Source organism: Pipra filicauda, unplaced genomic scaffold (genome assembly GCF_003945595.2).
Source record: "Pipra filicauda isolate LSUMZ 115617 unplaced genomic scaffold, ASM394559v2 scaffold119_size3216105_pilon, whole genome shotgun sequence".
NCBI lineage: Eukaryota > Metazoa > Chordata > Aves > Passeriformes > Pipridae > Pipra > Pipra filicauda.
The window spans coordinates 973,689-998,774 of record NW_024103651.1 but is presented as its reverse complement, the minus strand read 5'-3'; the positions used below and the strand labels follow the sequence as shown (position 1 = coordinate 998,774).

General features: G+C 45.8%; 1 protein-coding gene across 1 annotated transcript in view; it reads right to left on the bottom strand.

Annotated features, from left to right (window-relative positions):
* The window catches only part of CCDC3 (coiled-coil domain containing 3), a 37,655-nt gene extending 17,240 nt beyond the window's left edge, over positions 1–20,415 (bottom strand). Inside the window, exons 1-2 of the mRNA XM_027722486.2 lie at positions 19,609–20,415; positions 18,457–18,631 (exon numbers count right to left, since the gene is read on the bottom strand). Of these exons, the coding sequence (XP_027578287.1) occupies positions 18,457–18,631; positions 19,609–20,021 (588 nt within the window). The 5' untranslated portion in view covers positions 20,022–20,415. The remainder of the gene's footprint in view (positions 1–18,456; positions 18,632–19,608) is intronic.
* Positions 20,416–25,086: the final 4,671 nt, after the last annotated feature.

Genomic DNA, 25,086 nt, shown 5'->3' with positions numbered 1-25,086 from the left:
AATTTCCCTCTACTTGATGCACTGCAAATCTTTCCTGGTGCTGACATCCATGCTCTCCCAAACTTCCATATTTCTTAAGAACAGTTGAACTAGCAATTTCTGCGAGAACATAGAGACTGTAAAGCCACCTTGGCTGTGTTTCATTGCCTTCTGGAAAGATCCTAATGCAATACAGACGTTTGCATTTGTACCTAAGCACTGGCTACACTTGAGCATGGCTATAATGAGCTCTCCCCACAATACCACACATGAAATACAAGCAAAAAGAAAGGAACATTGATTTCAGAGTTACCTGTGAAGGAAGGCAGATGTCTAGGAGCAAGAAGAATGCAGTAGATACGAGGATATTGCCTCCCAGCTCTGCTAGTGACTGTCCATGCCTCAAAGCCAGTTAAAAAATTGTTTTGATACTAAATAGTATCTGAAGTGAGTCCCTCAGATACAACCAGAACAACCGTGAGGTTGGATCTGGACTGAGTTCAGTAAAAGCCACAGGTGTTCTGATCTACCAAAAAAAGTCAAGAAATGTAGTTTACCCTGACCCTTTGCTTTTGGGGCTGGAGAGTGACAGATCAGAAGATGCTCTGCTATGGAGTCAAGGCAATGAGTCCACCTTACGTGACCAGGTAGCATTTTGGGAAAGGCAACAGAAAGGAGATCAAAAGTAATGTGACAGCAGCTAAAGAAACTGCCATCTGTCCAACAGCCACACACCAGCTTAGTCGTTCGTACCTTTTGAAGTCAGCGGTGTCATCAGTGGGGAGGTGTAAACTCATGCCTTAGGTCAATAACTTGAGTACTTAAATTTAGTGAAGAGTATTGAAAATGCATGTGACATCCTTTGATTGCTGAGGGAATATTTCCCAGGCACTTCAAAGCTGAATTATTCGAAAGACTTTTAATTCAGTTAGAATGGAACTGATGCATATGTAACAATAATCAAGAAACACGAAAATTATAGGGATAATCCAACTTAAACATCAGTTTGCATCAATTACTGGACTTAATCCCAAAGTTCGGGGGAAAAAAGAGCTCACAAAGCAATGTTCCACCTCTGCCACTTATCAGAGTAGAACAATACCCTAAACTGACAAAGCTGCTTTAATACAAAACATTCTGAAAGTGGCTTCAGATTTCAAACTCATTTATTACTTTATTTTCTATGTATGACTCATAATTCATGAGATCTACACAAAGCTACGTATGAGGGAAAAGAAAAAGGGAGGGGTAGTGTAATAAATTCTGCATTACCTGAGAAGATAGGCAAGTGTCTTGCCATATCAACTCCCCTCAATGTTAAATCACAAGAAGGGGTTATATGCAGCTATACCTCATCAGTTCTGAGTTGAGTTTTAAATCTTGGATGATGACACAGTGGGTACAGATGTGGGTTGACCGGGTTTTTAAAAATTATGGTTAAGATATAATAAACTTACAGGAACGGCTATGACAAAGCACGTCTGTATCAACCACAGATGGGCACTCCTCAATCCTCATCCTGCATGTGTGTTATGCATTTTACCACTATAGCCATTACAGCTGATAAATAATTCTCACTCAGCATCTGCAAGGCTTGCAGAAGTTCAGAGGAAGAGGATACACTTCTGCTCAGCTCTGACAAATTACAATCAATTCCGTATCTTCAAGGGCAATATGGTGTTACGGGGCACTTTCACTCCGTACAGTCAGCAGAGTCAACAGCTTCTGGAAGGCTACCCCAAGAATCTTTCTCCCTATTCCATCAGAACCAAAAAAAAAAAAAAAAAAAAAAAAAATCAACCCCATAGCAACTGTGAGCAGATGTTATTCCAGCCTTTCTTTCAGCAGCTGCTGGACACCTCTGAGCTCAGGCTGCACCAGCAGGACCAGTGTGAGGCACCACTGTGTCCCCAGCCGGTGGTGGATCAGCAGCGCGCCGCACACCTCCATCTCCTTCCTGCTCCTTTTCTAAACTTCTCAGTGTCAGCTGAGTTGAACCAGTTTTCTGGATGCTTTCCCACTTCCTCAATACTTCAGCAAACAGCACTAGGAGTGCAAAAGGGTTCAGTGAACATTTTTGAAGGAACCCAGGCCTGACAAGCACTTCTTGGCTGTCACTGCTGTGACGGAGATGTATTGGCCCTTGTTTTCCCCTTGTTTTTAAAGTTGCTCTACAGTGTGTTTTACTGCATTTGATGGGGAACTTTAAAAGGCTCCTCTTCTGAAGTGATTTTAGAGGACAACATCCATATGGCAATGCTTTTTCTCACCCTGACTCTTCAGCTACAGTATAATTTGGAAAAATGGTGCCTTGGACAGCTTCTGACCTTGTTCTCAAGGCTGCTTCACTCCTGTGGTTCAGATTTCCTTGTAAACATGACTGTACATGGTTTCCTATGACCCACAGGGAGAAAAATCCCTAAGGATGGGCTTTGGTGCAAGGATACTGAATTCTGCATTATATAGCCCCCAAACCCATATTTTCTGTTAGCCAAACTAGAAGATAACACACTGTCCAGTATGGGGCAACAAGGGCAAGAAGAATCAGTTCTCTTTAAATCAGAGTATATCTGACTTCCTGTATAAAATTGTTGAAGCCATTCTTTATGCTCACCAAATGACTTCAGCAGGTGCATATCTTTCCTAGGAAAGAGATGCAACCTCTTTTTCAGTGATGGGGAGTCCATCATGGTCCCTGGCAAACTAAAGATTAATGATCTACTTCAAAAAAACACTGTATTTCAGCTGGGTTATCTGGATGCAAAATGCCAATTTCGAGTTGCAGGTCAAAAAAGAAAAAGATTTAAGGCAGAATAGTCGTGGTTTGATTTCTGAGTCAGGAAATCCTCGCTGTAATTGCAGTCTCCCAGGTAAGTCAGACTTCCCCTGTGCTCCCACCCACACCACATCCAGGTGTTTAAGGAGGTTCTGCCTTCCTCTCCAGAGAAACATGGTGGCCTCTAGCAATGGCTAATTACCACTTTGCTGATTGACAAAGCGCCAAAGAGTTAGCACTGCTCACTCCATAACTGATAATTACATTTTTGTCAGGCTGCCAAGGTCCTCACACACACCTGCACGCTGCCCACATGGTTGTAACAAAAAGATTTATAATAATTAATTATAACATTCCTATCGCACATCTCCCCACCCACTTCCAGCAGCGGCATGTAAATCCAACAGTGGGCATGTCTAATTTCCACTCCTTGTTAAGCGGGTTCACAGCATTAAAGTCAGCTAAGAATGTCTCCTGTTTGCATCCTTTGAAGCTTCAATTAATTTAAGTCTAGGTGAGGAATCACACTTTTTTTTCTTCTTCTTCTTCTATTTTACCCTGGTTATTTGTTCACGCCTTCCTGACTAGTCTAGACAGCCCCACCACTTATGATTTTCCCGAGGTGGATGCTTTCCAAACAGTACAGTTCTCCTCCCACGGAACGTGGGCCAAGCTTCACAAAACCAAACCTCTTCCCACGGATCACCATTTCCCTGGCTAGTAATTGACTTCCAGAACTGAAGAGGTGGGAACTAAAAGCCTGCAAGATATTAATCACCTCCAGGATCATTCCCAATTTCCAAAGACATCTACTGTCCATGTAGCATTCCCTTGAAGCTGCATCTCTCATTCCTATCCCCCCTTACTTTGTGCTCATCCTTGGGACCTTCCAAGATGCTAAAACAGATGAGCCCCTGTTGTGGTGCTCCTCCCCCTGGTCTTCATGCTGCCCTTCTGTGGGAAAGCAAAAAGCCCCATTGAAATTTCCCTTCTCCCTGATTTGCTTCTAATCTGTTTTGCATTTTATTCCCCCCCCCCCCCCCCCCCCCCCATATTCTGTTTTTACATCCTTCTCAGTTTTCACTTTCTCTCACAGGTTGCTGGCACTGTTGACATTCATCTGCACTTAATCTTCTTGGGGTTAAGTCTTACACACAAATATTTGCTTTTCCTGTTGGCACTTCCAGCAGTCTAGGCAAAACTTTGAAATTTCCCTGTGGCAATAGCGGTGGGAGGTCCCAGACAAGCAGGGAAGGGGCTTTACTCCCTCTTTTCTCATGGACTTGCATTGCAGAGCATTAGTGGTAGCTGATTCCTATCCAGGATAGGGCAGAAACAATCTTCTTTAAAGCTCAGACATCAAGTGTGTACTGTAACCTTGAGTCCTGTGCTATGAGAGGGTATAGGATAGAGGTCTATGCAATCATGAGTGCCATGGAGAGATTAAAGAGAGACTGGCAGCATCTTCCAGCAGAACTGGGAGTATCAGATGATACAGTAGGAAACAGGTCAAAGGCAATCAAAAAGTGGTGATTCTCAAGAGGAGGCTGGACAGCTTTATGAGACAGAAATGGACTGGAAGTCACTGAATATATAGAAATGAATAAATATATGGAAATTACTTCACCACGGAGACTCCTTTGCCTGAAAACACTGGAGGCTGGGAGAGCATCAGCAAGAACCACCATATATCTTTACCCTCTTCTTGCACTCTTTACTGGATACCTGATTTAGATACCTGTTGGTATGCTGTGGGTCTTGGTGTAGGGGCAGGGGGGAATGCTGGCAGTCTTTTACTTTACTTCCCCAGTAGATCACTACTGTGCACCAATTCAGGACTTCTAATATTGAAGCACCTGTCAAAAGGACTCCTGTACCCCACTCTGTTGTTGGCTGCAGCACTTCAGAGTGTTATGTAATGAAATTCCGTCTTTCCTCACATTTTGAGATCAATACTGAAGTAAACAAGCTCCATTCAACTAATACTTAAATACATCCAACCAAGAAGTCAATCCAAATCTGGAATATTTATACATAAAACACATAGAAAAAACAGGTTCTATCTATAGTGTATACTTGAAGTCCAAATAGAAAAAGCCTTAAAATCAATATTTAAATAATTCAAACAGCCCCATGTAAAAAGGCTGTCTTACATGATGGTTCCAACAATGTTGACTGGATTAGAAAGTTGTTACTGCAAGCTTTGGAGTCTAAGGCTTTTTATGTCAGAAACAATGTTTCCTTTTGATAGAGTATTTATAACATATGTATCCTCTTTTTTTTTCTTTTTCCTAACATCATTTTAAAAAATGCTTTTAATTTCATTTACACATTTTGCGCCTTTCCTAAATCAGTCTGTAATTGACCACAGGCATTTAAAAAAGGGGGGGCAGAGGTTTCAGACTTTCAAAACACAAGGAATTGCTTTAAAGCAGTGTATAAGATTGTATTTAAATCCACAAAACAAAACTCAACATCTTAAGTGCATTCAGCAAATTTTACCCAAAAGGTTTTATAAGCTAGAAGATAAAGACTCCAAAATGCATCATAAGCTCCAGTCAAATTCAAGCCACCTGCTCCACACAGTAATAGATATGGAAGGAGGACTCGAGATGTGTTGCAGGGCTTGTTTCAAGCTCTGGATTTTTCCAGAATCCACTAAATCCAAGCCAGAAGAACTGCTATATCCAGAAAAAGGAGGCAGTGAGACAGAGCTATAGTCATGGTCAAGGTGGTGCAGCATAAATGATCCAGGACCACGTCAGTCCATTTTAGACACTAATAAGTTCATACATGGCCAAGGCCAGACCACAGTGTGAGCTCAAATGAGCTCTGCTTCTGCAACTAACACGTTGTCTTTGCCCAAAAGACAAGTAGAATCTGAAACCAGTTATTTCCAGGGTTACCCTGAGCACAAGGTCATAGGAGATCTTTCCACTCACATATTGTGCTGGGCAAGGATTTCCAAATCACTGTGCTGCTATAGAGGAGTCAGGAACACCAAGTGCAGCTGACACTGAAAGCACAACTCAGGTCACAGGAAGGACCAGTCTCAATATTTGGACTGATGTCTCATCATGTTTTATGTGCCACAAGATACACACTCATTAACCTGTCTCTTCAGTATCAATTTATGTCTGGAGAAAGCATCAGTGTTGCAAAGCAGAGAACACATAGATATGTTTTCTCCAGCATTTCTGTAAGCGGGAATTCTGTTGGCACTGGTCATATTTAAAAGGCATTTCTCACAGTTGAATAAAATGAGGTCTGATTCAGCTGTCCACCCTGTCACACGTAGTGCCCCCTGAAATGCCTGTGAGGGATCCAACTGCAGTTAGAGAAGGTGGAATCTCAGTGTTGAACAGCAGATTTCCCCAATCTTTCACATCTCCTATGGAATCTCAAAAGGCGACAGGTAGATGAGTTGCTTCCATAAAGGCAGGTATCCCTGTCAGGCTACTGGAGTCCATGAGATTCCATTGAGGATAAGTTCTGAAGCCAGGTAATAAGACAGCTCTACCAGAAGGAATGCAATACAGGACCTGTTGATCACCAATTAAGGGAACTAATCAGTCAAGATTGGAGACAGCCTGGGCTGCAGTGTTCATGCACTGGAGGAGTTCACAGACCTGAGGGAAATGTGTCAGGCAAAGAGTAAAATCAAGACCCTGAATTTTAGGAAAGCAGATTTGCAGCTCATCACAGAGTTAGTCATATAATCATAGAATCACAGAATCATTTAGGTTGGAAAGTCATGGAGTAGGAAGGGCACAGGATTTAGACAAATAAGTTTACAAACAGAAAATGTTAAAACAGTTGTTCCTAATCCTAGTGGGGATAAATCCTGAGTCAAAGAGAATTGTCTCCACTGGACTGGGAAGAGCTATAGATGTCATCTATCCAGACTTCTGTAAAACCTTCAACACATTCCCCCACAATATTCTCTCTAAAGTGGAGAGATATGAATTTGATGGGTAGACTGTTCAGTGGACGAGGAATTGGTTGGATGGACACATCCAGAGGGTAGTGGTCAACAGCTCAATTTCCAGATGGACATCAGTGACAAGTGATGAGAAGAGGGGAAGGGAAGGTTTGGGGAAGGGAAGGTTTGGGGAGGGGAGGGGAGGGGAGGGGAGGGGGGAGGGGAGGGGAGGGGGGGGGAGGGAAGGGAAGGGGAGGGGAGGGGAGGGGAGGGAAGGGAAGGGAAGGGAAGGGAAGGGAAGGGAAGGGAAGGGAAGGGAAATTTCTTAGAACCTGGAAAAGAGAAAGGATACTGTCTCTGATAAAAACTGAGAGCAAACAGTAACACTGCAACAGCCACATTCCCAGCTCAGTAGTTCTGGTGTTGAGGCTGACTCAGAGTGTTGCCAATGTGCATGTTAATGTTTAAAGATACATGTGGGCTTAGGAGCAGGTTAAAGTACACAGTTAGCCCTGGGCAAGCCTGAGATCTCTCCATTTCAAAACATAGGAAATGCTGTAAATACCATAGCAAATGCAATTACCAGAGCGTGATAAACACCACTTTGTTAGCAGGGACCACAGGAGGCTTCTCCTGTTCCAGACATTTCTGACACTGAGCAGGAACCAGAGGTCGATCCTGAAGTCTGGACACAGAACAGGCAGGCAAATGTCTCAGGGATGCCTCTAGTCTGGGATTTTGTTTTTAACCCTACTCTATCCTGATGCTGTGATGGAAGGGTCTGCTCCTTCACATCCTGAACATCTGCAATGTGTTTCTTGAGCAATGACTGTCTGTAAGGAGCGGGATGCGTTCCAGTGGCTCCACAGTGCCAGTGACTTGGAAGCATCAGGACATTTCCCATCAGTAGTTCAGCTGCTTCTAGACATAGGTTAAATATAGGAGGTTTTTGTCACTGGATGTGGTTTCAAGCCATTTTTATTACAATGGGAAAGATTTGAGCATATAGTATTATTTCCAAGGCACATTTAATCTATGATTCTGCCCCTTTGGGAAAAGAACCAAGAATTACATTTGTTCCCTTGCCCTTTGAAATCAAGACTTAAGAAAATAAAGGCTCAATTAGGATTTCAAGGGACAGAGCATAAAGTGTTCATTGAACTCAGACAAAATGTGCCTGAGCCTAAAATGTGTAAAAGGGCAGAATCCCAGTCACTGATGGTGTTAAGAGCCCTTCCCCTGGGTCTTCTTAAAACTGTTTCCAATCCACAGGCTTTTTCCACATCAGCATTCACATCCAGCATGCCTGTAGCTCTCTGAAGAGCTCAGGAAAATTGCAAGTGATTTTTAGAAAAATTCACCTCCAGGTTGCCTTTTTTAATCCAATTGGTAGATGTGGGCTTTGGATGCTATCTGGTACCTTCTCAGGAAGGGCAGAAATTCAGACCTGGCTTTCTGGTCATATTAATTTCCCTTTGCAGTATACAGTGTCATGGAAACTTGCTTCTCCCTCAGTGTATTTTTCCCTACTGTCATTCATTTTACAGATAACTTGACTAACAGTTGTAGCAGCCTTCTTTCAAAAAAAGCCCACAGACTGGGGCAGAAAAAGGAGACAGTCACTGCATTAGCTGCCAGGGGCACCTGCAGTGATTTGAGCAGCAATCAGCTGCAATTGGTCCACCAAAACTGTATGTTCCCAGTCCCTCAAAACCAGCCACTCTGGTTTATCACTTCACATCAACTGCTGCAAGGGGCTGTGTGTTTCCATGGCCAGTGGCAAAGCCAAGCCTGGCACCTCAAGGCTGCTTCTGACTGAGCACAACAGGGCAAGGACACTTCTCTGGGGGAATTTGGAAAGATACTTGGCTGGCAGAGGCAGGATGGGTTTTAAAAGGCTCCGTCTGCAGCTTCCATTAGGGACTCGAACTCCTGCTGCCTCAGAGCCAACTTGGCTTGTCATTTGTGAAAAAAACCACCAAAATGCATAGGCTGGGAGAAAATACACCCCAGATTAAAAGATCTCATCTCCCTTCAAGCCACAAGGGCTGATCTGGTTACAGGCAGCATTACAGGTGTCCTGTCTGCCAGCTGCCAGATGGATTTTGGTGGCTGTTGATTTTAATAAATGTTCTGCTCCATCTTTTTCTGTATCTATCTCACAGGTGGGTCAGCAGAGAGAGAGAAGTTGAAAGAAAAGACTTGTCCCTGGATTCAAGGTCAACTGGAGCCAGTAACTAAACCAAAGGCTAAATCTGCCTACTGTGTCTGTAGGAACAGCACATGCATTGGGCATAGATCCTGGTCCAGGCCTGCTGATCCATACAAATCATCCTTCTCACCAGCTGACCAACACAGTCTATGGATTTGGACGCACAAAACCACCCAACACATCTAGAGACTCACAGATTTACAGAGGAGCATGGTTGCTCCCATAATTGGGTTGAATAACCCAAAATTTAGTGACCTCCCTTATTAAGGCTGATCTTGGACCAGAAAACTTGCCTGAGACTCACTCTGAATGTATTCCCCAAAACAGCTGGCCTGAACCAAGGTCTAGGAAAACCCAAACAATGAAGAGCCATATGTAGCCAGCTCAAATGTTTGCTTCCCCTTCCTGTTCCCAACCCAATCAAAAGCACTGAAATAGTCCCAGTGGATTACTCTGAGCAGGATGTCAGGAGTCATATTTGAGCATCTTCCAGTAGCTCCCAGGCTAAGTCAGTACCTCCACTCTCTGAGACTGAAACACCATGGGACAAGTATGAATACTGGAGCATGACTGGATCAAAAAATACCCATGATCTGCTTCTTTATTTTGCCTCAGGTTAATAAGATAATATGTCCACCTTACGAGAACACCAGCCTCAACCCTTCCAGTGGCGGTCTGAAAAATAAAAGCTAGACACGATCCCAGTATGGGGAAACTGGAATAGTTTATTGGACACAAGAACACTATTTTAAAGGCATCTGGGGCTGTATGTTAATGAAGGGGACAACCTATGTTAATTGGAGAGTTACACAAATTTTTACTGCAATTTCCAAATAGTTAATTTTTCTTCTAGTAGGATTACATGGGGGATAGAGGGATTACAGGGGTTTAGACATGGTTTGATACAATCATCTCAAAAGTCCTTTCTGATTTCTGCTGGAGCCAAGCTTGATCCATGAGGTAGAACTTTAACAGGTCTTGTGAGAAGGGTCCAGCTCCTTCAGATCACAAGGTTTTTGTCAGCCCTTGTTTTCCAAGGTTTGTGATTCAGATTTACCGAATTTCCTTTTGCTGAGAACTGGGTTTTGTCCCCTTCACCTTCCCCTCGGAGGTCAGGTCCCAGATATCTGAGTAGCACCTTCAGTACACAAGCCTGTGTTTAGGAAGGTGATTTGGCCATGGGCACAAGCACTTTCAAGCACATATTGTCCTTCATTTTACAGCCCAGGTCCACATCAGCTGCCTTTCCCTGCCAACCATTCTTTCACCTTTCGCAGTCTATGTGTGGTGGGATGTCCCCTCTCACTTTCCCACACTGGGGAGGCTGTGAACAGGAGGGCAGAAAAACAGTAGTATCGCTCACACAGGGAAGGAGACAATGGACTGAAGTCAGTTTCCTCATGTTTTCTTGTTGCTACTTTTCCCATGACAGCGTCATCTCCAGAGGGCATGATTGAGAGATCCACCTCTCACTACAATGCTGCAATTCCCAGCCCACCTTCAGATGAGGATGCTGTAGTGGTTTGGGCTAGGCTTCAAACTTTCCACTGCCCTCCCCAGAGGGAGGTATCTCCCACTTCAGCCACTTCTGTGCTAAAGCAGAGGGAACATGACCAGCTCAATGTCACTACCACCTCTCCTACCTAAGCAGTGCCTTGGCTAAGAGGCTTCTTCTAAAGGTCAGGGGATCCCAAAAAGCTCTTCAGCCAGCTAAGCAAGCACTGCAGCAGGATTTGTGCTCAGCAACACCACTGCATGTCTTTCAACCCCACCTGGGCTGGAAACTTCAAGGAAACAGCATCCCTCTAAGCAGCCTTTGTGTCTCTCAATGTGCAGCGCTCAGCCCACAACTACCAAATGCCTCTGTGGCCACCAGCAGTTTCCCACCCCTGTGGCAGTGCAGGAAGCCACACAGAGAGCCAGAAAGGTGTCCTGGGGCTGGGGTCAGATGCCTGTTCACCACTGACTTCACGTACAGCAGCAGATAGCGTCATGCCACGAAATGTGGAATGATTTAATGCATTTGGCAGAACTTCATTAAAGTGTGACTCTGGATAATTAAAAGCAGCCTGAAGCCATGTGGGTCTCCATTCACTGCCAATTCCTGGAAGGATTGCTGCTTCGCCCTTCGGAGGAGGCAGCAGTGCACACACACACACATAGCCCTGGCTGTCTAGGCATTTCCTTGCTCAGCGGGCTGGAAACCGGATATTTTTAAGGATATTATGTACTTGGATGTGCCTGAGACAAAGTCAGAGAGAGCTGTGCTCTGGAGTAATCTGCACTACTTGACAGACAGAATGTCAGTCCAGACACGTTCACCAGGAGCTGTGACACTATTTGGGGCTCCCCTCACATCATCCTGTACCTGTGTTGGTACCAGGAGGGTGCATCTTGGCAGCTCCTCACCAGTCTGGGCTGCCAGTGGGGACAAGAGTTCAGCTGGGTGAACCTTTTTCAACCCCAAATTCTGACTGTTCACAAACGATATCAAATTCAAGGCTCCCACACTACATCAGGTCATCCCTCCTGCATTATATATGGCAAACAGCCAACAAGTCCCCCAGCAGAAATAATGTGCCTTTAAGAGACAACCAAAAACCAGAGATATTTCCCCATTTTTCTCCTGGGAAGAGCTGCTCAGAACACCTTCTGCGTGCTATAAATATGATAAAGACCATATGCAATGGAAACATCCCATGGATAAGACTATTGTGTACTCCTTTGTGATCTTTTATTCTGTATTTTATGGGCCTGTGTGCATGTGGGAAGACAGAAAACTGATAGGGAGGTGCCAATCAGAACTCTAAGAATCCCCTACCACAGCCTGGGTGGGAAGATTTGGAAATGAGTCAATGCCATTTCCATGCCAAAAGACTCTTGGGGATGTTACCCAAATGTATCAACTGTCTCATGGTCTTCCCGTGTCCCAGACACTTGTCAGCAGTTCTCCATTTCACCTAATATTGCTTACATGTACTCAAATTAAACACAGATCATAGGGAGAGGGTACAATATGGGTGGGTTTCTGGGAGGAAAACAGAAGTGCTGTAAATCACTATGAAAACAACAGAACTCTCTATCACGGTGTTAGGCTAATGGAGAAACAACCCCTCTAGCAAATGGCAGGGCAAGAAACCACATGTAAAAGAAGATTTCCAAACCTCTAGATATTGGACCTCACTTCTATCTATTTTGAGGTCTTTTTGCCCTGCCCTTGCCATGTACCACCATTTTTAGCCGAGATTAATTTCTACTTCCCTAGTGCTTTAAGACCAGAGAAGGGAGAACGATTAATGCAGCCCATGACACAAGCAGACACAGAAGACCAGTACATGGGAATAAAAGACAACTGTCCCCACCAAGCCAGGCTGTCACCTACTCTTTTTCAGACTAGTTCTCCTAAAACTGCTGGCTCTGGACTCCATGACTACCATTTTCCAGTCTTACAATTCATCTCCCAGCACTCAGAGCAGAGAGGGAACTCCAAAGAGCAGAAGTTCTTAATGTTTAGAAGAGAAAAAAACAAATTGCTTTTTCATTTTGACTCAGTGGATAACATGGATGAGATCTCAGATGAAATCCAACGCAGTTATCAGCTTATTTTTTTCTAGTGGCTAGAGTTTTCATGATTCACAGAGCAGAGTCACCTTCACCTTCACTGACATCCATCTCAGCTGCCACAGGAAGAACTCTGATCCATGCATCCAAGGCAGCTTGGACTCTCTCTGGATATGATACTGTTTTATCACTTTCAAAATCAGAGTGGGCAGAAAATTGATGGGGATTTCCCCAACTTTCCTTCTTCCTTTCACCTCTCCGGGGACATGTTCCCTGGGGAGATGGATCAAAACAGGACCCCACAGCGAACATCACATGAACAAGCTCTTCTCTGGTAGCCCAAAGAGCTTCAGTGTAAGTGGCTATTTCTGCACAGTTTGAGCCCTCATGGTGCTGTGAAGTGTCACAGAATGAGACCCACTAGAATTCAACTGGTTGAGAGCATCAGGGAAGAGACAGGCTGAGACCAATACCAAGCAAATATGTTGCTGCCTACAGATGGACTCAAGGATCCGACCCCCACGGTTGTTGCTGAAACGCAAGTAGTTCTGAAACTATTTCCTCTACTTCCTCAGAGTAAGAATGCCATTTAATTTGATTTTTGCTTTGCATATAATGCCGAGACCATTTATGCAATTGCTTTTCTCATCCGGTCCCCTTTTCAGCTACTCCAAAACCTTACAGGTGTCCCAATCAGGTCATCAGGTTGTTACAGCAGCCAAAGTGCCACCTGAGAAGAGGATCCAGGCTGGAAGATGCTGAGCAGATATTTGTAGACTGCCAGACTAACCCAGTAATTAACTTGCTTTTTATTTGGGACACAGACTACTCTCATAATAGCTCTGTTATTACCCAGATAAAGCTCTGGAGGTCTCTCAGAAGGCGAGTCCATTCATCTAAATCAATTGAGGTAACAGCATGATTGTGGCTCTGTTGCTTGAGAGGAGACAAGTCAATGCACGGAGAAAAACTTAATAAAAACTATAATCTCCCCCTGCAACCTCACCGAGCTTAGCTGAAGTTATTGGGTTCCTTAATTTCCATGGGCTTTATCTCAGCGCTAGGGCTCTCGCTGTTGCTCATGACTGGTTGGACACTGCCATTATTCCCTTGTTTTGATGCACTTGGGATCATTTTGCAATGCTCCTGCATGAATAAAAGGGGAGACCAAAAGACCACATTTCCCTATCCAGCTGTTGATAAAACCAGGAGTTAAAGCCCCCCTGAATAATAAATATCTACAAGTGCTATTACACATTTCTATGGCCCTTATTGACACCAGACCTCAAGTCACTTCGGTGTAATCTCTCATATGCAGGAAGGGCAACCAGGTCTTTATGAGACCAGACAACTCTGCAGAAGGCCAAGTCAGGAGGAGAAATTACAGCCCCCAAACTTGCACTAAAAACTCTTGGTGGGGGGGCAAGATTTCAATCCCAACCTACTGCATCATCCCCAGGCTTGGCAGCAGGCACTGTGAGAGATAAAACAACACGGACAGTTCCCACTCCCCAGCTTGAGCAAGCAGAAATCGATCCCCTGCATGTAGAAAAATGTCCTTTATCACTTCAGCCATATGAAAAGTGTGTTGTGAGAAAGAGGTATCGGAATATGCGGGTGCCACCTGAGCCTCTGGGACTTTCCCATTCCCCCCTTCCATCCCTGCACCACTGATAGAAATCCTTTTGAGCAAGAAAAGGTCACAAGGCTGCTCCCTAAAAGTACCAGCAATGAAACATCAGCACTAACAGCTGCACAAAAGAATAACTGGGTGGCATGCAGGGACTTGTGGGAAATTTTAGGAATACTGAGGGAATCAAGGGGGAAAACATAAAGGGATGTCTAGTGGTTTCCTGAGGCAGGAATCTGCATGCTGGCAGGCATAGGAAAGCCTGGCACGGCCACTGTCACATTTCACAAATCCCTTGATACATCTGCAGGCCTTCCCTCAGGGATTGACATGAGATGTGGGCTAAAACATGGAACTTCTAAGAATTTTAGTTAGGTTTGTATTGCTGCTTAATTGTTTCTTTCTTTAATAAAAGCACCTTAATAAAAACTGCTGTCTGCAAGGTTCCCTGGATAGGTAAATAATGCATTTCTCCCAGAGGCAGAGGGTGGGAAAAATCATCTAAAACTGTAATCCTGAAAGAGAATAAAAAGGGTGTTCCTGTGTTATCACCTCCATGAACATCAGTTCTGGGACTGGACCAAACCTGGGACCCAGATACTTGCAATGTGCTGCAAGAAGGAGCCCCTCGCTCTGCAAGAAGTTGCGGCCACTCATTACAAACTCAGCTCCAACCCCAAGCCTGGTGGGACCTTCATGTTTTAGCAACAATCTTGTGGAAATCACTGCAGCAATGAGATGGAGTAAAGCAGGAGGTCTGCAAAGATCTCTAAGGAACTGAGATAAAAGTCAAGATGGGGCTCAATTAATTATTGCCTCTGCAAATGCCAAAGCCAAAATGCAAGTGTCAAAAGAAGTGACAGCAGGAGCTATCATTGCTCTCTGGAGTGGCCATAACAAGCACCTGAGTGAATTTATGAGATTGTGGGATTATTGGAAGACTGTGGAAAGCAGCATCTGGCCCTCAGCCCAGACTGCAAGGGGCTTAAAAAGGCAGCTGTGATTAGCTTCCAGCAAGAGCAGCAGGCTCAGGATGAGGAATGTATTATCCCCAGTGAGATGTGCCTTGGGTCTGGCCTCCTTTCACCACATGCCTTGGGGCTTTCTGAAAACTGTAAAGGTTTGCCTGTGAGGGAGAAGGCAGGTGGCATATCCCAGTGCATCAAAAAGTTCCTGCACATCTCTTTATTCTATTTTGCATCATCAGACACATTTGCTGGAAGGAGGAAAAAAAGCTGTCAGGATTTTCCTCGTTTTACCCATTGTGAAAGCCCAGACAAGGCTCGCTGCAACAAGGAGCACTGCAGAGAGAAGAGGGCAAGCAGGACAACATGTCAGTGGTCACCTTTGGGTCACCTGCTCTGTGGCCAGCTGAGGAACATCCTGCAGAAGGTACCTTTTGCTGGGAGCAGCATTACATGAGGCAAAGACACTCATCCATCATAGGGCTCTCTCACATTCTGGCTGAGCACCCCAGAGCTACCAACATGAATTATTCATTGCAACTGCACAGAGTTGAAGTCTCCTTTGAAATGACCACCCCAGAAATATATCAAGGCCAGGGCACAGGGCCATAAGCAAATACAGGGATTCAAAAAGTCTTTCAGAGTATGAGATCCAGCTGTAAACAGGAGATTTCATCCAGACCTACTCAGGCGCACTGGTTTTTGACAGAGTTGCTTTTTAAGGTGTCCCTGCATGCAGCTGTTCCAAGATCCACAGACAGGACCCTACCTATTAACTCCTGGAATGAGACCTTCATCTCAGCTGCCTTCTGCTCTGAGGATCTCAACATTTCCATTGCTTTCTCTCTGACTGCACAAAATATTCATGATGTATTTTAACTCACAATTTTTGTCAGTACACCACAGGTGGTGAGGTCCCTGACTCCTCACTGCAGTGTGAGCCTCATCGGAAGACCCTTCTCTCTCTGTCCAAGCTCTCCATAACTTGACACCATCACAGAACCCCCCTTTGGATGACCCCAGGCTCCCGAAGAACCTCCTTTTCAAAACACTTAGAGAATAATGCTCTGAGTTATGCTCACTTTCTGCGCCATGAAGCTAGCACATGCCACAGATTTCATCTTAGGAGCCACCACGGGGCAGCTCAGCTGAGCACACTCGGAAATGGAAATTGTTTACACTGTGACGGGATGTGAGTAGACATGGTGCCAATTGGGAAAGCCACCTCTGGATGTAACAAGGCAGAGAGAGAAGCAAAACACTAAAGAGAGATGCACCCTGGACACAGACACCTGCACTGAGAAGATCTGGGGAACAAATTCCTAATATCATAGAAGCCAGAAATGTCATCCCCTTCCCAGGCTGGGGCACGCAGGCTCGAGGAGCCGGCGCTCGGCTGGGCAAACACAGATGCAGGAGCTGAATGGGAGCACAGTCAGCCTGAACTATTTTTAACTGGTGCAGAGGAAGCTTTTACTTTGCATTATGAAGGGGAGACAAAGTGTCCATCAGTTGTGCTGAATTTGTTCCCTGGATGGGTGGGTGTTAAAGCATGCAAAGCCCCCGGCCCCAGTCTACAGGACCAGCAGCTGACCCCCTGGTCTGGTCACAGCTGCAGGGTCAAAGAGAGCAACAGCTGAAATGCACTTTTGATACATGTGCTCAGGGTTGCCCCAACTTACCCTGGGGGGTTCTGCCTTGTGATTTCCATTAAATCTGACTGGCAAGAGTCACTGCTGGCATAAAGGAGCACCAACCCATCAAGGTCCCCTACAATGAGCTCAGCACGACTAAATAAACAGTGCAGAGGCATCACAGTCAGGCACTGGCAGTTGGATCTGGTGGTCCCTCAATGCCACTTTGCTCCCCTGGAGAAAAATCCATGGATTTGGCAGCAGCAGCACTTTTACTTGCCAAATCTGTTGCTTGGGGCACTGGGGAGCCTGGGGGCTGGCACAGAGGAGGCAGGGCTGGGACCAGGGCTCTTTACCTCCCCCTTCTTGCCTAGTCAGGGTTACAGCTCTGTAATCTAATTGTAAGATGATTCATTTTCTCTTAAACATCAATTCCTGCTGCTGTCCCCAAATAGGGGACAGGACCATTGCCCACTCCCTCCCCAAAATATCGGCAGTGAGAAAACACTCACTCATGGGGCATCCCAAGGAGAGGGGCTGTGTCACCAGCCAGATGGCCACACAGCAGCTCAAACTTTGTATGCTGGCATTCAGCCAGCTGGTGAAAGGAAAGGGCTTCGACAGCTACTGAACTCCCTCCATCCATCTCCCAAACAAGCCACTTGTGCATCTGCTGCCATACATAAACATCGTGCCCTGGGTGAAGCCACGGAAGGCACAAGCGATGACACCTGTCCTGTCCATCCTGACCTGAAGAGATGCTTATAATGTTCTCAGCTACCAGGGGAAACCACAGGCCTCACAAAACAAGGTTTGGCACTAAACCAGCTCCCCAAGTTCCACTTCTTCAAAAGTACATGCACATCCAGAACGTGCACGCACATAACAACAGGTTGCTGCTCTCTGCCAAATAAGTATTTATTAAAATCCTGCATTATTACACACACTACAGTCCTATAAAAGGGGCTCAGAAGCCACTAACAGTGGGCATCGTTGGACTTTCTGTACTTTCTTAAGGGAGGATTGCCTAGTGGGTGAACTACTTGCTGTGGCCTCCCTTGAAGGGAGAAAGAGACATTTCTTTCAGCTTGTTCAGAAGTAAGTGCTGGCATTGCTCAGACAAACCATGCCCTCATGGCTCAGATGAAACGTGCCCTCAAGAGACTCTTTTCCCCCAGCAGCTACAAAGACAGCTTAGGGCGATTAGTTCAGTAGATGTTTATGCTGTTATGTGGAGTCAGGCAAGAATAATCCCTTACAGTCTGTTGTGGTCCAGGCACTGCTCTCGCTACATGAGATGAACACAGAAGTACAAAAGCAAAGCTCTGCTCTTGAACATTTTAGCTGAAGTTAAAGAATGGGGTCTAGAGATAGCAAACCCAGGAATTATCTGGGTGGAATAGGACAGGATTACAAGCAATACTGGTTTTTAATCTATTCTTCATGAACAAGTTGATACCAAGCTTTGCACAGGTCCACCGGAAGCTAAAGAGCTAACACAGAGGCCAGCTTTGAAAACAGAGTTTAATATCTTCCCACCAGTGTGTTACTTTGTCAGTGATACCACCACCTAAGGAAAAGGAAAATCAGGGACCTACATTTTTATACATATGTTCACAAAAGACATGGGAATGCCTGTGGCCCGCTTAGAAAATAAGCATTGGAGAGCAAATGATCTAGTAAATGGACTGGATTTGGACCAAGGGTTGGACTCGATGATCTCAGAGGTCTTTTCCAACCCAATCGATTCTATGATTCTATGAAATAAATCCCTTACCCGGTTGTCCTCTTGAATCTCCCAGTCACTGGAGAAGCTCAGCACATGCTGTGCCTGTGAGCAGTTCGAAAACTGGAAAAGGCTGGCAAACATCCTTCTGTTCTCCTGGGTATCGGGGAAAATCGCCTCCTGGAAGTTGACTCCATGAGGCAGGAGGATGTAGTTCTCATCCATTCTGAAACACAAATTGCACTGTGAGAATGAACAGCACTTTCTCTCCTGTAGAAGTCACCCATCATACTTCAGCCTGGCTTAACAAGTGCCACCGAAGTCACACAGACTTTTAGTTGACAAATCACTCTCAGGTCTCCTGGCACTTAAGTCTCCAAGATGGCTATTTCCACCATGGGAACTGGATCAGACAGCAGCAGTAATGAACTAATAGGCTCCTACAACCCTGCAGACACCAGTGAAACCCCGTAAAGGAGGCAAATCTGTATTTTGAGCCATAGCTCCTACTGAATTTGCATCACTTTGCCCTCGATCCCAGAGTTTAAGTACTCCTTCAAACAGTCAATAAATAACTTCTGTAAAATGTGTTTAAAGACATTACTACAGACTAAGCCCTAGACAGCATCAAAATGAGTTTCATTACGTACCCAGTGTAAGAATATACCAAGTATTTCAAACAAGCCACTGAGTAGTATTTCGCAAACGCTCTTGGATTGAAAGGTCACGGTGATGGCTCTGTTCCAACATTGTGGTTTATTTTCTTAGTCTTTCGATGAGCCCAAAGTCAGGGTTTGGCTGGGACTCGGGAGAGTCGATGGAAAGCTATCGGGTGAGTATCTGGGGATGGGTTTTAAACTCCCATGCCAAACTTTGGATCTGGCCTCTCTCCAGCTCCGTGACCGTCCCGCCGTAAAAACAAAAGCAACAGCATCCAGGAGCTACTCAACAGCAGCTCCCCGTGCATCTGCTGCCCGGCAATACTGGAATATTATGGGCTTTTGGAGTTTCGGAGTTGTTTTTTTTTCCAATGAAACTGTAGGTGGAAGGCAAAGCAGAAGGCGCTGCGAGGAGAGAGGTAGCGGGGTGGAGAGAACCCTCCGGGCAGGGGCGGGTACGCATCCCCCCCGCCCGGGGAGATGCCCTGGAGCCGGGACACGGTATCCCACCCCCTTCCCCGCACACCCCTATCCCGGGACTCACCGGAGGAAGAAGAAATAAGCGTAGCCCTGCATGACGGTGTGCGAGTGGCAGGAGAAGTAGCCGAGGCCGGTGAGGTTGAGGCGGGAGCCGGCGGGCACCTCCAGCATGCTGCCCCACGCCTGGTCGCACAGCAGCTCGATCTCGGCCGAGTAAAAGAGGCCCCCCGCTCCCTGCTGGGGGCCGCCGGGGGGGTCCCTCTGCCAGGGCAGGTAGTTGTAGGCGCCGTAGGGGTCGGGGTGCAGCGCCAGCACCCGCGCGTAGACGATGATCGCGGCCAGCTCGGCCCGGCAGCCCTCGCTGAGCGGCCGCCACTCCGCGGGCAGCTGGCAGCCTCCCCCGGCACCCCCCCGGACCCCCGGACCCAGCCCCAACACCAGCGCCAGCAGCGCCAGCAGCCGCGGCGGGGGCGGCATCGCGGGGCCTCCGGGCCGGGCGGGCAGGGCAGGGGACGGGGGTCAGGGGGGCTGGAGCGGCCCGGAGGCGCTGCCGGACTGCCCCGGAGGCTGCGGGCGACAGGGGGTGCGGGAGAGGTGCAGGAGGTGCCGGGGGGAGAGGGAAGGGAGGCAGCGAGGCGGAGATGCGAACGGGCAGGGGAGCGAAAGGGTGAGGATGCAAAGGGGCGGGAGGGAGGAGTGGAGGGTGCAAGGGACAGATGCCCGAAGGGCTGAGGACCGAGCAGGCAGGGGTGCAAAGGGGCGAAGATGCAGAGAGTCGAGGGACAGGGGGTGTGCAGGGGCAGAGATGCAAAGGGGAGGGATGGGAAAAGGCAGAGATGCGAAGGGGGCAGAGAGGCAAAGGGGAGGGATGTAAGTGAGAGAGGTGCAAAGGGGGAGGTGAAAAGGGAGGGATACAAAGGGGAGGGATGCAAAGGCAGAGTTGCAAAGAGGAGGAATGCAAAGGGAAGAGGTGGACGGGACGGAGAGTGCCAAGAGACGAGATATAAAAGAGCAGAGATGCGAAGGGCAGGCACACTCCGACGTGAGAGCAGCTACTGCCAGGGATCCCCTGGCCCCGGGGTGGGCACTGGTGACACCCAGGGGTTTTGGGAGAACAGCTCTTCCTCCAATCATTTTCCAAAATACATCTGGTGAGCAAGGTAAAAGTGAAAAGTCAGGTCTCGATATATTTTCACTTCCCACTGTTTCCTCCTAGAACTGACTGAGGCAGCTTCAGCTTCTCCGGATTTCTGGCTGATGGCTCAAAGTCTGATCCTCTCCCCACATATGAACTTCTGTAGAGCTTCTCCCAGGGATCCCTGGGGGCACTGCAACATTCACAGCCCCAAAGAGCCTCTTTCTATTTCAGTAATCTCCTTTTCCCACATTTGATCTCACTCGGAATAATAGTGTGGAATGGGCACGGGATGCTTAAAATCTTTTGGAGCTTTGTTTTTTTTTTATATGAATATCATAGACTCATAGTCCCAGTTAGATCTCTCCCTAGCTGTGATGGTTACTCAAAGTTTGACAGCATGTCCTGTCTGGTCCCTTTAATCTCACCCTCTGTCTGTCTCCATCTGCCCCTCCAGTCCTCTACAAGGACTAGGAGTTCTTGGGAGCAGAAGGTGCCTCTTTGTTCCATGTTCATGCTATGCCTGCTATGGGGGTCCTTGTGCATGACCAGGGTTCGAAATAATGTGCAAAATAATGAGTCATCAGTTAAATATTGCTGAGCCAACTTTGTAACAGTGAGACAAAATGTCTTCAGTGACAAGTGTCTCCTTCTGGAGTAGTTTCATCAGACTCAGCTGTGTGCTGAAGAGTTTAACAAAGTAATATTCATGTTCCATGATGTCTTGATCCTACAATGTACTTCATCATAGCTTTATGCAAGAACAGCAAAGTTGGTTCTTGCTAAAACAGAAACAGATTTTGATTTTTTTTTTCCTAACAAAAATCTCAGAATGATAGAGTTTTTCTAACTCTTTTTTTCCTATAATCTGCTTCTTGAAGATCAACAAATTGCTTCCAACTTTCAGGAAAAAAGCTTAAAAGACAATTCTGAAGGGAATTCCCAACAGACCAACCAGCTCAAATTTCCTTAATGTTAACCACTGGGAAAAACTGCTTTTTCCTTTGGGACCTGAAGGGACTAAACTGTGGTAGAGAAGGTTTCAGAGCCTCATTCAACAGTTTTTAGATATGTAAATAAGGAATATAAAGAAATACAAAGAATTCAGGTGGATGTTGACTTCAGACAAAGATGGGGCAGGTCTGGGGGCATTTTGTGCAATCCTGTATGAACCTCAGGTTTCTATTGAGTCCTTCAAGATGTTGGCAAAGACATAGGGGTCATGTGAAGAAAAAGAGATGGGAGAGATGTTCAGCCCATCCAAGGCGGTCTTTCGATGTCTCTCCAAGGTATATGACTGGTGTCAGAGCCTGGCAGCTTCAGCAACATGAATCTTGTGTTGAGTGTGGGCAACGACATCGAGGTGTGTTACTACTTCGGTGCCACTCCTGTGGAGGTAGAGCCCCCAGAAAGCAAATGAGGTGTTTGTAACCATAGGCTGGTTGGTTCTGTCTGGGGAGCCAAATTCTTAGCTTGTCTGAAACGCAATTGCTATTTTTTCTGTGTATACATACAAGATTGGTGTCTTACGGGTAGAAAAGCCTCATATTTAACCTTCATGTCTGCTTACTGTGTGTTGCAGGTACATAATGGTCAATTGTCCTCAAATCACTTTGGAAATATCTGATGTAAGCTGTGACCTGTTCTGCTTGTTCCTCATGTTTAATTTAGCCACCACATAACAGCTGGGAAGGAGGACAGAGTGAGAAAGGGAGGGACACAGGCAGCTCACAAGCAAAATAGAGATGCCTTTCCCTTATGCTACTATTAATAGTCTAAACTGCTTCTATTTGACCAGAGTGTTTGAATCAGTGGGCCAGCTCAGAAAACACAACAGCATCTGCTGGCATATGCTGGTGCTGGCTGATCCTCTCCAATTTGCTTTTTGGAGGTGATTACCACAGTGTGGAAGCAAATAATTAATGTTCTGTGGAATTTCTCTATCATTCTGCTGAGTTGTGTTGGCATTTTGAGGATACAGCAGGACTCCACAGAGCTGAGTTCAGAGCTGAATGAGCCGGATGAGCCAAAAAGAGATCTTAGCCATAACTCTGGAGTAGACACAGTAGGTGTGCAGGTCTGCACATAAAAATAACTCTCACTTGAATATACCTGATTTCCTTGTTCTCTTCCATTTGTGTTTGCTGGTGCTGTGCCCACTGTCACTGTAAGGGCTTGGAGTGACTTATGTTCTTCTGTGCCCCCTGTGAGATGTCCTCAACTGAGACCTCTCCCTGTTAGGAGTCTCTCTGGAGATTCAGCAGTGTGTAACCTGCCCAACCCATCCCATCCCAACAAGCTGATCCCTTTGTTGTTTGAGTTCATTAGCAACTTTCAGTATTTTGGTAAAGAATTTGAACTATCTACATTCAGATCACAGTAATTAATGTGATTTAGCTTTTAAATTTCTCTCCACAGAAGAATCATCAATTTTTCTCATCTCTTCCTTCATTTCTGAGGTAGTGAAAAGTAACAGGAATCCATTCCAGGAGTCCTTTCTTTTCCAGCTCTGGATAAGGAATTAGTGACATGAAGTAAAGATTTGGAAACCCTCTCTGGAGACCACATCCTTCAGATCTGTGTTTGCTGTTTCTCTGCAGGGATCCACTGGCTGATCCGAGATGTTCTTCAGTGCAGAGTGAATACTTTTGTGCTGTGAACTCAGCGTGGGTCTGATGAGTGCTGTAGCCAAAACCAGCTAATCAGAGGAGCACCAATAGAGCCAATTACTGCTCAGGCTGCACTTTCAGCCACTCATCCATGTGCCACAGTCATTCATTCACTTCCTCCTCTTAGGTAGTCTTGTAGGCTTTATGACAGGCTCATGGTTTTCCCAGGCAGGAGCTCTTCCTTTTAGGCCACAACGTCTTTATAGATATTTAAACCAAAGGTTTCTCCCTCTGGGCTATGTCATTTTCTTTGTTGTTTCTGTGGCAATGCACATGATTTAAGCCTTTTAATAAAACATATCTCTGCTCTGTCTCTCTCTTTGCCTTTAAAGTATTGACAGAGTTGAGCATTAGGCCAGGTATCAAACAGGAGAGCACTGTGCTCGACGTCTGGCTGCCCTTCTGATGGGTGTAGGTGATCTGAAACCTCAGCCCAGCTGTCTTTTATTTATATATTCGCAGTTATTCCTTTGTAGTCCAGGGTACAAAATATCAAACCCAGATTTCTTTCCCCCTGCCCATCCCTCTTTAAACTGGGTGACCTACAAAGATGAATATTTGGCTGTGTTAGTGTCCCCACAGGAAGAGATGTTTTTGTTAGCTTCTCCTATCTATGCTTCTCTAATTCGAGTCATTCTTGTCATAGTTTGATATTTGGTCCATCATATTTAACTATTTTTGTACCAATGGCTGGGCTGGGTGATTTCTACTTAAAAAAAAAAAAAAATCACATTCCCTGGCCATAGTTCTTTATATCTTTTTCTTTTGAAGTAATTATGATTGTGAAGAAACAAGATCTGTCTTTGGGGATCAGCTGGGAATACTGCTGTCTTAAAGAGTTTGGAAAGATTTACTTTATGTACAGCAGTAAAAAGACTTTCTGTAATACCACTTAGAATTTGAATGAAAAAGTGAGTAGAAGGATCAAAGAGTTGGTATAGATGGGGATCTTTGCCTACACTTTCATTCTATTTTTATGTCCTTTCTTGCCCCCCTCTGGCCTTTTCCCTTTTCCCTGTCCATCTTCAAAGAATCACAGAATAGTTTGAGTTGGAAGGCACCTTAAAGATCATCAAGTTCCAACCTCCTGCCATGGACAGGGACACTTTCCACTAGACTAGGGTGCTCAAAGCCCCATCCAATCCAGCCTCGAACACTTCCAGGCAGGAGATATCCACAACTTCTCTGGGCAACCTGCCACAGTGCCTCATCACCCTGAGAGTAGAAAATTTCTTCCTAACATCTAATCTAAACCTACTCTCTTTCAGTTTGAAGCCAATATCCCTTCTTCATCCCGCCATCACTGTGGCTCTCCTTTTCCTTTTCCTTGATCTGTGACAAATCTCAACAATTCAAATGCAGTTTCCTTTGATTCTGGACCTCTGTCCTGCTAACTGTCTCCAAACCAAAACTCCTATCTTACTCTGGCTCCCTGACATCTGGGGACATCTGACCCATCATGGCTGAAGGTGAACTGTTTTTCTCATTCCAAGTGATCCTTTATCCCTTTCGTAATCATTGGCACTATCACCTCCTCTTATCCATCACTTGGACTTACAACCTGGATGTCATCCTCACCTTAGACTTTACTCTCTGTTCTCAAAGTTGTCTAGACACTTTCTCTGTAGCTTCCCCCACATGTGCCTTTCCTATCACTTACACAACAAAAATGCTCTTGCCTCTCATGGCTTGAGTCCTGCAGCAACTTTTTCTGGACAAACCCAGCCTTGGCCCACCA